This window comes from Sprattus sprattus (genome assembly GCF_963457725.1).
Source record: "Sprattus sprattus genome assembly, chromosome: 3".
Classification (NCBI taxonomy): Eukaryota; Metazoa; Chordata; class Actinopteri; order Clupeiformes; family Clupeidae; genus Sprattus; species Sprattus sprattus.
Genome location: NC_137922.1, coordinates 52,011,719 through 52,025,373, shown reverse-complemented (window position 1 = coordinate 52,025,373; position 13,655 = coordinate 52,011,719). Strand labels below are relative to the sequence as shown.

At 45.0% G+C, this 13,655-nt stretch overlaps 1 protein-coding gene across 1 annotated transcript in view; it reads left to right on the top strand.

Annotated features, from left to right (window-relative positions):
* The first annotated feature begins 755 nt into the window (after positions 1 to 755).
* The window catches only part of cand1 (cullin-associated and neddylation-dissociated 1), a 22,401-nt gene continuing 9,501 nt past the window's right edge, over positions 756 to 13,655 (top strand). Inside the window, exons 1-7 of the mRNA XM_080833778.1 lie at positions 756 to 880; positions 4,625 to 4,768; positions 6,561 to 6,715; positions 7,530 to 7,653; positions 8,916 to 9,172; positions 11,313 to 11,418; positions 13,297 to 13,442. Of these exons, the coding sequence (XP_080689904.1) occupies positions 813 to 880; positions 4,625 to 4,768; positions 6,561 to 6,715; positions 7,530 to 7,653; positions 8,916 to 9,172; positions 11,313 to 11,418; positions 13,297 to 13,442 (1,000 nt within the window). The 5' untranslated portion in view covers positions 756 to 812. The remainder of the gene's footprint in view (positions 881 to 4,624; positions 4,769 to 6,560; positions 6,716 to 7,529; positions 7,654 to 8,915; positions 9,173 to 11,312; positions 11,419 to 13,296; positions 13,443 to 13,655) is intronic.

Sequence of the window (13,655 nt, the reverse complement as noted above, 5' to 3'; positions counted from 1 at the left end):
TCCAAATTTCGTTGTATGCAAATACAATGACAATAACGGTTTTTCTATTCTATTCTATTATATCTAGTCACACTCTGTCTAATCTCCACATTAAAATATATTTAGGAAGTTAATGTCTACATTAATATATGCAAATGGGCTACATGATATTAAAAAAAATATTTGCATGTTAATCTTACCCATGATTCACACAGGTATACAACTATATTTAAAAGTTTAAAAGTTAAGTCATGACATGGCCTACAGCAGGACTGAATAGGCTAGACTTGACTATGCCTTACTTGTTGTTTTGAGGCTCACAGCTGTATTTTAAATTACACATTTGTTCCTATTAACTTATTTTATTTCAAACGAATATAGTATGCAAACTAGCCTGCCATAAACAATGAACCTTTGTCATTGGTAGGCTACACTGAGATGAGTGTTTGAAAACGGGTAGAGATGCAGCCTGTTTTTCAGACTAAATGTGATCGACAAGCGATGCAACCATTCATTTGTCATATTTGGTCTTAGACCCGCCTCTAAAAAAAACCCACTTTCAACTTTGAACTCGACAACATCGTCTGGTCTAGCAGCTCCTCCCTCTGCAGAGCGAAGTAGGATCTCCATTCAAACACATCCAAACTCCGCGGGATGAGATTCAATTGCACACTTTCTAGCTGCTGATCACCACTTCGCCTCCAACATAAGGAACGTTATTTTGGAGAATCTATAGTATTTGACGTCCACAACAGTGAAACGAGTAGACAGTTAATTCTGGCCCGCGATACTCACAAGTGGTTGCTAGCAAGCTATTCCTACAGACTGCAAACATGGCGAGCGCCTCATACCATATCTCTAATCTTCTGGAAAAAATGACATCTAGCGATAAGGATTTCAGGTAAGATTTACTCCCAGACACTGATGAAGAAATGCATAGGGATATGCATGCTTTAATTCAGTGTATATGTTTTTAAAACTATGTAAAATAAACATGTGATCTCACGATATGGTGGGAACGCCGCATAAGTTAGTTAGGCCGCAAACCAGTCGCTGTTTTGTTTAGCTAGCTAATGTTAGCTGGCTAGGCAATAGTGACATTAACGTAAGAAACATACGAATTTGAGACATATTGTCATGTAGCTACTGCTTTGTTGACAGTGCACATTATGGGATAATTGTTGTTTATTGTTATCTTAGCAAAAATAAAAATCCTTGTCATCTTCTTAGTCATGGTTAGGCTGTCAACGACACTCACTCCAGTTTAGCATTCGCTGACTGTCTGTAAAGCTAGCGTGCTAGTCGTGGAACTTGCTCATATTTAGCCAGCTGCAAGTCACAACTAATGCAGTGTTGAGCCGCGACGAAAGTACTAGAACATTGTTCATTGTGATCGTGAATGATCATTGGTTACATACTCTGAAGGCATTAGACACAGCTAAGAATCACTGAATTGAGTTTGTTGTAGAAGTAATCACACCAATTTTAGCTAACGGTTGGTAAAGCTAACTAACCAACTTGCTAGCCATTTAGCTAGCTAGCTAAGGTGGTCTTCCAAGTTTGGATTAGTTGCCAAGGCTAGCCAACGTTAGCTATCTTGCCTTGTGTATGAACGTCAAAGTTTGACAACTGATGAGTAGTCATGTAACATATGCTATAAGACGCTAATAGGTCTGACTGACAATATATATATATATATTGAAATTATGTGTGAAGCCCTTAAGAAGGTGTGTTACAAAATGTTATACACATTTAAGCGAACCACTTAGGCTTCATTTAAAAAGTTAGCTTGTTAGCTTAAAGTCACTAGCTTCATTGGTCCGCTAGTAACGTTACAGACCCACAGCAAATATCAGCAGTTGGAGATGCTGTCTTCCTTCTCTGACAAACCTTTGTATTTGGTATTGAATGAATAGAATCCATGCACATGCCCTACGTAATCAAAATGCGTTGAACACTTTGTTCAGGTTAAGAGTGTGTATGAGCTGTGTGTATAAAAATGATCATTCATCAGTTATCTAGAAACTAACTAGCTAGATATGAATGTGTGTGTTGGGAAGTTTTTCACTGACACTTTGTTAACTGTGTAATATGACAGAACAGCATTTTTTTTTTTTTTTTTTAAAGAGGCTGCACTAATGCACACTGTAACCAAATCAGTTGGTGTACACACAGCATTGTCAGACTAATGGAGCCCTAAGGGATGCTACTACGGCTGATAGATAGATAGATAGATAGATAGATAGTTTATTAATCCCGTTGGGAAATTCTGGTATCTTGCAGCTCTCTCATATTTACAATAATTACAAACAATATATACAGACAATATGATACAATACAAACAATACAATTCAGCTATGTACAGTTTAGGAAGAAGGATGTATGGTGTAAAGTGCATGATAGTTAAAGTTTAATGGCAGTGATGCTGGTGATGCTGATGCTTAGTTACAGGTGTTTGATGCAAAAAAGACTATTTCCCCCCCCCCCCCATTGCTAGCTATTGCAGTGCCACTCATCAGTATAACATACCATGTTTCTCAGAGATGACAGCTGAGGGTTGTGGTCATATTTCAATAGGCCATTCGATGAGCCCTCTGCACCTATCTGAAAGCTCACAGTCCATTACCATCAGCAATGATATTCTCCCGTTTGGATGTAGGCCCCTTTTGCCTGGCCCAGTAAATAACCTGTAACTGCCCTGACCTGTGTGCGTATATGCTGTGATTAAATGTGGCACATACGTGTCTCCTAGTGGCCTCATGTCGAGGAATAATGGTGATGTGTGACCATGCCATTTAATAAATACTGATGTTAGATAGCTCTGTCTCGAGTGTCGTTCTCTTCTTCGCCCACTCTCGTCCCACTCAGTCTGTGTCAAGCGGGCAGGGTCTGATCTGGGGCAGCTTAAATAATGTTATTAACTCTGATTCATCTCTTCTGTGGTGGCGTGCCTCATCCCTGTCTAACGACCCTCATCACAGAAGTGTGTGTGTCTGTGTGTGTCTGTGTGTGTGTGTGTGTGTGTGTGTGTGTGTGTGTGTGTGTGTGTGTGTGTGTGTGTGTGTGTGTGTGTGTGTGTGTGTGTGTGTGTGTGTGTGTGTGTGTGTGTGTGTGTGTGTGTGTGTGTGTGTGTGTGTGTGTGTGTGTGTGTGTGTGTGTGTTCTCTTCCGAGAGCATAGCATATTTCCTTCTGGGACCGATTTGCCCACACACCAACTCAGTGTGTGTGTGTGCGTAAGAGAGAGAGATCCACCATGCATTATGCATTAGCCATGAGCCAGCACTTGCATCAAAGATGCCCTGACTTACAGAGTTTTGCCGAAGCCACAGCGTTTAGCTAAAAAGTGAGGATGTTTGATTTTGTGTAAGTTTCTGCCAAAAGTATGCTCAAGGAGCACTAGGGGGGTGATAGATTAAATTCTCATACGCCATCCTTTTGAAGTTCTTGCACCCACAAGACAGGAGGGTGGTTTGTTGCTTTTTGAAGCTCAGTTGGTGTTTAATCTCGTGCCTGTCGAAAAATGGATTATGTCAAGCCAGCTTGCACCACACATCCTGAAAGGCAAGGTTATGATGGCCACATTTCTCCCGACTGATTGTATTCCACATGTTGGCTCACGCTCCTTAACCGAAGCACCCTCAGGTGACACCCGCCTTGTTTGTATTGCCATTGATATTCACTGGTATTCGTAGACTACACTGGAATCCTTGAATATTTGCACGGTAGTACGATGTCGAGCCAGCCTGCAACACAGTGAGGAGGTGTTGACCAGTTCTCCAGTTTGACAGACTGACTCCTACACATTTACCTCACGCTCTCTTTGCTGTCCGACCCACCCTTTGGAAACATTGGCCTTTTCACTGGTATTGGCATGAGTTGCTGGTAGTAGAAGAGGTGAGGGTTACTGGGGACAAAACTAGGATTCTTGAAGAGGCGTGATCTCTGTGCATTAGTAGAATATTGAGTCAGGCAAGGTTATGATGTCCACCATTCTCCTCGCTCACTGACTCCCTCAGGCTGCCTGTGCTTTCTGTAGCAGGAGACATTTGCCTTCTTTACTGGGTGGTGAAGAAGTGGTGCATAAAGTTGGCAATGCAGTGAGTGCGCTGGTGTGTGGGTTTAGTGGCCCTGGCCATGGTCCTTTTTTTGCCATCGCCATTTTCTGCCCCGCCAAGCTAATTTAAAAATCCTATACAAGTTGAACGGCACCAGGTCCACCTTCAAATTACATCAAAGATACTATCCCTTTTGCTCTGTCATCGTTTAGTACCTGCCATAGTGTGTTTGAATATCAAGATATGAAGCAGTTTAAAAAGTTGAATCTGTGAAGTTGGAATAATAACTATAACATCGATAGTAAATGGGCATTTCTACTACACTGAGTGTGTTTATGCCAACATTGAATTAACAAAATAAAAGTGTTCTCTCATTGTGACAGGTGGTATAAAGTATAAATCTGATAAAACAATATATTCCATGGTTAAATAACTAGAGAAACTGCCAACAGAGAATTGGAAATGGTAAACATTAATGGAATCAATTTTAACCAAGCAACCTCTCATATTTTTGAGAAAAGAAATAAGATCTATCCAGGTTGCTTTCTTTTTAGACTAAACCAAATGTTTCCTTTGTGTGTCCCTCCAGGTTCATGGCCACTAATGACTTAATGTCGGAACTGCAGAAGGACTCAATCAAGCTGGACGACGACAGCGAACGCAAGGTGGTCAAGATGATCCTTAAGCTGCTGGAAGACAAGAACGGAGAAGTGCAGAACCTGGCCGTCAAATGGTGAGTGCTGAAACTCATTTGAACTCATCAGATTGCATTGCCAATATTCGATGCAATTGTCCCATCAATTTATGCTGTCATGAACAATACTTTCCGTTTCTACCCCTTCGAATGACAAAGCAGTTTGTGAGAGCTGCAGTAGACCAGTGCATGACCTTTGAAGAGAACGTTGTAAAATGAAGAAGAAGAAAAAAACTGAAATGTTCTGAATGTGGTCACTGATGAAAGGCAAGCGTCCTGTGACCTGCAGGTCTTATGCACAAACAACCTGTTCCACATGACTGTGACCTTAGTGACCTTAGTGCTTTTAAAAGGCCCAAGCACTTAATGCACCTCAGGGCAGGTCTATACCAGTCCATTCCATTACTCTAAGACTACATATCCCATAGGCCCAGCTGATCAGCTCCTTCAATGGAGAATTGCCACAGTATCCCCTCTATCTCACTGTAGAGGTGCTGTATAGGTAAAATGAAGTAATTTGGCCAATGTTTGCATGGATTGAGTGCTTACATGCCCTGATCTGATACCTGGGGATGTTCTTGATTTTTATCTTTGTTGGCGAATTGATTTTTGTTTGTTTTTGGTTTATTAAAACAACGCACAGCTTAACTGGGGAAGGATTTATTGCGTTGCTTATGTGCAAACCTTGGGTCAAGTAAACTGCAGTATTGATTTAGTTTTTCCTTCTGCCGGTATCTGTGATGGGAAATCAATGAGACGGATTCTCCTCTACTGCGGGTTGGCCTGCTTATGTGCAGTTTGTGGGGCCAAAAAGTTGGAGCCCGAAGCTTTCTTTTGCTCTTTGTAAAAGGTCACACAAAAGTTTTCACCCCAGTGGCAGTGAAGATTACTGCAAGTTCCTCTAACTTTATCTGTTATTAAAAGACACAACCACACATCTCGACCCCAACCCCTCCCAAAGCACGTAGGCTGTGCCTGGTGTCCACTTGAGCAGGGTAATGTAACAAGGTGGTTTATATTGAGCTGTCTGTGAATGTAACGAAATGGTTTGTATTAAGCAGTCGGTGAATGTAACTAGATGGTTTATATATAGCAGTCGGTGAATGTAACAAGGTAGTTTAACTTACCCTAAGCAGTCGGTAAATGTAACAAAATGGTTTATATTAAGCAGTTAACGCTAAAGACCGGCCTCTTATTTCACCTTTCGATGATCCATTCTGTGATATCAGTCTAGTAAAGTTTTATCATTCACCTGTGGCCTGGCCATGTTGTCCTGGCTAGGTCTCAGGTTGTCCATTTGTGTGTCACTGTTACAGAAGTCCTGTCTAATGCCCAGGCTGAGCAAAAAGGACTTTTCCCTCTGGTGCTTCTGGGTTTGATGGATTGGATGTTGTCGTTTATGGAGAGCGATGACTGTGGCTTTCTTAAATGCCAAGCCCTGAGCTCCAGTTGGCCTGTGAAGCAGCACGCAGAGAAGCGATCAAAATGATTCAATGTGCTCTTAAAAAGTCACATCAGTTTCAGCCGGGTTGTTTGTGGAGAGCCGCTCTCTTATTTTTCTGTCAAGCAGTCTGTGTACAGGAGACTTTCCCTTCTTTTAAACAGAGAGGGGGATTTAGCGCACCGAGATGCTGTTCAGTCATATCAAGCTTTATAGAGGAGTTGCCCAAAGCACATGGTTTTTGTTTTTGTTTTTGCCTGTGTGTGTGTTTGTGTTCAAACATGACCTCTGTGTCAGGGATTGGTGGTGTAATTACTTAATGGAAGCGGAGGTTCCGGAGAATAGTACTGACTGACTGACTGACTGTGTGTGTGTTTTTTTGACCGGCAGCCTGGGACCCCTGGTCAGTAAGGTGAAGGAGTACCAGGTGGAGACAATCGTGGACACGCTGTGCACCAACATGCTGTCAGACAAGGAGCAGCTCAGAGACATCTCCAGCATCGGCCTGAAGACCGTCATCGGGGAACTGCCGCCCGCCTCCAGTGGTGAGGATCCCTCCGCCTCAGGCCATGTCATGACCTATGACCTATGACCTGTCCACACCCCACATCGAATCTCTCTCCCTACTGTATGAATAAAAGCATTAGTTATAAAAACAATGTGATATTTGTGATAATATAATGAATGTGATATAATAGAATCACTCCCTTGTATGAATAATAACCCCCTCTGTCACTACCAACGCTACAGAATGCCTAGCAAAGCTGAGAAATATATTTAGCGCTAACAGTAAAGACAGAGGTGTTAAATGAGATGCGCCCCAGTCATACAGGAAATGCACTAGACACCTCTCTTCTCCACAAACCTGCCCTAGATATTTCACCAAGATGGGGAACAAAAGTCATAGTTCACCTTTATCTGCAAGAGCATGCTTTCATGTTTGAAGGGGCTATCGGGGAGTTGAGATTGGTGCAGTTTGTGTGTGAGTGTGAGGGAAGGAAGGGCGGCTCTTGAGTGGCGCTGTGTGTCAGCCAAGTGCTGTAGAGGCTGATGCTCGGCCGCTCACAATGGCTCTAAAGTCTGTCCAGGGAGCTCCCTCTCGCTGCCTGATGGCTGGCAGAGGGAGAACAGAGGGCTCATTCAGATGGACAGACACACACACACACACACACACACACTAAGAGGCAGTGTGATGGTCCACCATGGAAGCATGTCCAGTCATTCTTGAGTGTTCTCTTTTTCATGCATACACATATAACTATACGTATTTGTATTCTCTCCTCTACCAGCTCTAAAGCAATTTTCTGCGTTGTTTCCACGCTTACTTTGGTGTTTATGTGTTTGTGTGTCCACCCTCAGGCTCAGCGCTGGCGGCAAGTGTGTGTAAAAAGATCACAGGGCGTCTCACAAGTGCCATCGCCAAACAGGAGGACGTGTCTGTGCAGCTTGAGGCACTGGACATAATGGCAGACATGCTGAGCAGGTATGGCAACCTGTGTGTGTGTGTGTGTGTGTGTAGTGGGGCTGTAGACTGTTCTAGAGCATCTGTTTTATTTCAGTAAGAAAGCACTTGGGAGTGCCTGTGTCTGCAGGCAGTAAGTACTGCATGAAGGTGGATGCTGTATTCAACTGGTTGTTGGACTCAGGAAGCTGAATTCTGCTCATTTAAATGTAGGTTTCCCTACTGTGTCCTTCAAGGTTGTTTTGTGTGTGTGTGTGCCAAAGATACTTAGTATGGGTGTGTAAGAAAGTTCTGTGTTTGCAAAGTGTGGAGGTCTGGTATGTTTTTGTTAGAGAAGTATGGATGTCTGTGAGTGTTCAAATGTAAACAGGGGTAATGCCATAGTGTGTGTGTGAACGAGAGAGCTAGTGGGAAAAGGTGTGTGTGTGTGTGTGTGTGTGTGTGTGTGTGTGTGTGTGTGTGTGTTTGTTGACCACTCCCTGCTTCCCACCCGTTGGTGTGTATCCACCCAGCATGGAGTGGCATTCTGAATTCCAAGCAGCTCCTCCAGACCTCTCCCCGCTGGGTTTTTAAGAGAAGTGTGGGTGTGTGGCGGAATCTGTCAGAATAACACCAACACCACACTAGAGGCCCTGGACTTGCTCCCCCCCTGCAGTTCACACACACCCATACCTGTGTAGCAATGCCACACTGTCTGCTGTGTTTCGTAAGGAGGCCATCAAACACAGCATCAAAACATTAGAGTTCCCTCTATGAAAAACTGTTGAAAACCCGCCTGATTGTCGACCACTGCTGTGCAGTTGGATAAGCTTAGGAGGGAACTATAGCATGGAAATGTTGCACAGCCTGCTGAGCCTGACATAGCCACTGAGTCGTGAAACTGGCTGCTGCTACAAGACCATGCCAGTCAGATTAAATGAAAGGGAACCTAGCCCTTTGCATTTGGGTTTTATTTTTTTGCTTTTTCTTGTTGTACCAAGCCAAACTGTGGTGTGAACAGAACCGTGACTTTTGTGTACCATTACAGTCCAAAAGGATGGATGGATGGAGGAAGGGAGAGGGATGGATGGATACAAAATGTAAAAATATCTATTCATACAACTTGTAATAATACAGTCATAATGGTCAATAGATGAGTTTGGTGTCGGACAGACTAGACTCCACCGCCAACGCCCTGACACACAGCCCTGTCGTTGGACGATGACCTCTCATTCCCTCTTTCTTTCTCTCTCTCCACTTCTCTCTCTCCCCTTCTCTCTTTCCCCCCCTCTCCTCTCTTACAGGCAGGGTGGTCTGTTAGTGAACTTCCACCCGTCCATCCTGAGCTGCTTGTTGCCCCAGCTGACGAGCCCACGGCTGGCCGTGCGCAAGCGCACCATCATCGCCCTGGGCCACCTGGTGATGAGCTGTGGCAACCTGGTGTTCGTGGACCTCATCGAACACCTGCTCTCCGAGCTATCGCGTAACGACTCCATGTCCACCACGCGCACCTACATCCAGTGCATCGCCGCCATCAGCCGCCAGGCCGGACACCGGATCGGTGGGTTAACGCAACGCTAACTAGCTCACGCTCACCTTCTCTCCTAATCTGCCTCTCTGTTATATTCTCTCTCTCTCTCTCTCTCTCTCTCTCTCTCTCTCTCTCTCTCCCTGTCTTTTATGTTTGTCTTCATTATTCTTTCTTCCTTTCTCTGTGTGTCATTCTTCTTCTCTTTGTCGGTCACTTCCTCTACTGTCCTTCACGCTCCTCATCTCTATCCCTCTTTCTCTGTTCCACTCTTGCTCACTCTCTTTTTACCCCCGCCTCAATCTTCTCTTCTCTCACTGTACTATGCTTCCCCCCTTCACCCACATATCTCACTCGCTCTCTCCCACTAACTCTCAATTTTCTCTCCCCTTAGCACCATTTCTCACCCACATATCTCACTGATTCTCATTTCTCTCTCTTCTCTATGAGTTGGGTTCCCCTTCCACACCCAGCACTATGCAGTGAACTGTCTGTCTGTCTGTCTGTCTGTCTGTCTGTCTGTCTGTCTGTCTGTCTGTCTGTCTGTCTGTCTATCTGTCTGTCTGTTTGCATTCTTCCTCCTGCCTTCTCTACTTCTGTCACCCTCTCCATCTCCAGGGCTCTTGGGTGAGCAGTCTCCTGCCACTCTGCCTCACACTGCCAGCGCTCAGCAGGATTTAGATGACTGATTAAGACAACACTGGATGATCTGTGACCCGCTCCGCTCCTCTGAGCGCAGTGTCACAATCAAATATGCAGCAGGAGGGGGGGGTTGCCTCAAATTTGTAGTTCCACCTTTTAGTCCTGTTTATATTTTAGTTTGAGGGAGTGGAAGAATCTGTGTGTCTGTGTGTGTGTACGTGTGCAGCGCAGAGAGAGAGGTTTCATAGAAATGCAAATTGTCTCGGCAACTAATTGGGGTGCAGCCTGCCCCCTCGGTACCCCGAGAAATTCCCCCAGCCGTGCCGAACCATACAAAGCAAGCGAATCACAATTACCATCTCCCCGGCTGTAAAGTGTCTGTCATCTCACTTGGATGACTCTGCCCAGATCTAATTTATCTGAAAGTCTGGATAGGGTCATTATACCGGTGATGAGAGGGGGTGCCACGATCATTTTGGAGGTATTTCTTTAGATAACTGTTTGGCCCTTAACATCCGGTACCCCCATTAGCTGTACGAGTGGTACGATCTGGAATCCTTTCATTTCGGTGTTCAAATTGGGGTGGCCAAGGGTCATGATGAATCTTGATTACATGCGCTGCTGAGATTTGCACAGGATGATGTGTGTGTGTGTGTGTGTGTGTGTGTGTGTGTGTGTGTGTGTGTGTGTGTGAGAGAGAGAGACTGTCTCTCATTCATTTCCCATAAATGTTGTAACATGTCCTTAAAAAAAATGTGTAACTGCTCCTGTCTCTATACACCTTCTATACTACACAGCCGTATGACTAAACCTAAATTCCCCCTTTTGAGAAAGTGAGCTTGACTGTGCCGAGTGTTTGAGCGAGCGAGACAGTGAGGGGGGTGTGAGTGTGTGTGTGTGTGTGGTGTGTGTGTGTGTGTATGGGAGGGGGGTGTATCAGGAATCTGTTATTATCTGTCACTTGTTGTCATATGAGGGGTCACCGTGGCACCAGGCAATGAGTGTTGTGCAGTTAGAGGATAAAACTAGGAGAAGGTCTGAGTAGATGGCACACACACACACACACACACACATCATCAGGCAATTACTGCGCGCTTTTGATGCTCGTTGAAGACAGCGGCGATTAAGATGTGTGAGATTACTGCAGTCTTTTTCACACTCACTCACTATCTCCCTCCTCTCTCCACTCTTCTCTTCCTCTCGCTCTCTCTTTTCATCCCTTTGCTGCTTTAATTAAGTGCTTTTTGTCATCTTTCAAATCTCTTTCATGATGAAGCAGAAAGCTGTCTATTTTAAATTGAGCTGTGCTCTAAAGCCATTTGTTATTCTGCTGGAGTTGCTGAGCTTTTTCTTTTAAGGTTAAACAGTTCCCTCTCCCTTGGCACTCTCACCCTGCGTGCGTGCGTGCGTGCGTGCGTGCGTGCGTGCGTGCGTGCGTGCGTGCGTGCGTCCGTGCGTGCGCGTGTGTGTGTGTGTTCACACCGTGATGGTGTGTGTGCGTTCGCACGATAACGTGTTTCTCCCTTTTCAGGTGAGTACCTGGAGAAGATCATTCCTCTGGTGGTGAAGTTCTGTAACGTGGACGATGACGAGCTGAGAGAGTACTGCATCCAGGCCTTCGAGTCCTTCGTCAGGAGGTGCGTCTCTCCTCTCCTCCTCCACGCTGCCAGCACACTGCCCACCCTCTCCCAGCCCCTGCTGGCCAAATGTCTTCATTACAGGGACCGATCCTGATTCCCTTACACAACCCCCTACCTATCACCAATGCCCATATGCTACCACTGATCACCAACCTCTTTGGAATGGGGACAGTGGTGGGGGCACATCTCAGATTTAATCCAGGGTTTTTTCTCACCACATACTCGTTAACTTCCTCTGATAGATAATTAGCTAGAATTAGCTAGCTGCTTCTTGAATGAAGGAAAGGAACCGATGTGCTATCAGCCTGCCTATTGCGTAGTTGAAATAAGAGTGAGGCAGAAACTGGCACATGAGCACAGAAGTATCCAGGCTCCAGGAGGTCAGCGGGGGCTTTCAGTAAAGCAGTTTGGCCGCTTGGCCTTTAACTCACACAGACAGAGCGGTTTGGTTTCTGTGCCGGGAGGACTCAAGGATAAACATTCTTAAGAAGCCAGTGGCCTTTACTCCAGCCCTCTGTGACCTGATGGCATTTCTTTCTGCAGGCTGTTTTGAAAATGATGCAGGGTCGCCTGGTTCAGCATCCTCTAAGAGCACCTGCTCTTGATAATATCAGTGTAGAGCGTTTGTGTTTGTGTGTTGTGTACCTGATAAAGGTCGTCCAAACACTCTCGGATGTCTTTGGATGACCTGAAAAGGACCCCATCGTATCCATGGTATCTGAGGAGTTCCTCCCCTGCCTCTCTTCCTCTCGCCTTGCAAGCTGTCAGTGCCCAGTCATCCCTGCTCTAACGCGCCCTGACTGAGATCAGTGCGTAGCTTTAGCTCTCCTGATTAGCCATTAGCTGTGCTGATGAGCAGTCTGGGAGGGAGCTCAAATAAACACCACGCACACCAGGGGACCCAGAGCAGGATATAACTCTACACACTCAAACTCACTCACACACACACTCACACTCACACTCTCGCTCGCTCGCTCACACACACACACACATACACACACACACACACACACACACACACACTCACACTCACACTCACACTCACACACACACAGATACTCGTTAACACAGCTTCGGGTGTATAAGTGAAGTGGGGATTTTTTATAGAGGTTACCTTGTGAGTTTTAATAAACCGTAAAAACAGACACACACACACACACACACACACACAGACTTCCTTGTGTGCTGGCAGGTGCCCTGCCGTGATGGGTGTTTATAAATGAAGTCTGTACTCTTAAAATCGTTTTATTTGCACATTTAATCAAATAAGTGCACGCTTCTCTGACAGAAAATAGGGAGCGGGAGAGGGAGAGGAGGGAGGGAAGGAAGGGCAAGAAAAGAATATCGCTGCTTGAAGATTATGAGCAGTTATGGATTTTGGGTAGGGTGTGAGGAGATGCTGAGATGTGAGCGCACACACACACACACACACACACACACACACACTTGCATCCCCAATCTGTTGTATACAAATTTCAGTGGCTTAGTCACTAAGCCTTAGTGTGTAATCATGATTATTTCTCCTTCTCCTTCTCGCGCTTTCTTTTCATCTACTTTCCAGTCCAAACATACTTTATTAGCTTTACTGTGGCGCAATACAGTTGCTCAAGCAGTTGGAGATGAACAATAAATGAGGCCCTAACAAAGTGCTTTTGTAAACAAGTCATTTGCAAATAATTGTCAGAGTAATTATAAAAGTGTAGACGGCAGTGGAAATCAATATTAGCAAGATAACATTATTGTTTTCTTTCCCTCTCTCCTTCTCCCCCTCTCTCCTTCTCCCTTTCTCCTCTCCCTGTATCCCATTTCTCTCTTCTCTCTTCGTGTTCATCCCGCTGTCTCTTTCTCTATTCTTCGTCATCTCCTCTCTCTCAGGTGTCCAAAGGAGGTGTACCCGCACGTGCCCACGATTATCAGCATCTGTCTGAAATACCTGACCTATGACCCCAACTATAACTACGACGACGAGGATGAAGACGAGAACGCCATGGACGCAGATGGAGCCGATGAAGATTACCAAGGTATGGCGTCATCACTCTTAGCTCTTTAAAGAGATTTCACTAGGGGAGAAAGCAGGGCTGGGCATTGTGCATTTTCAAATGGAACGGAAGGAAGGGCCTCTGGTGAAATTGGTTGAAAATGAGTCTAAATGTTTGCGCTGTTCTGAGTTAGCCTTAGTAAAACACTAAGATCAATATAAGCTGAAATACAGGACTGTCCTGGGATAAACGGGA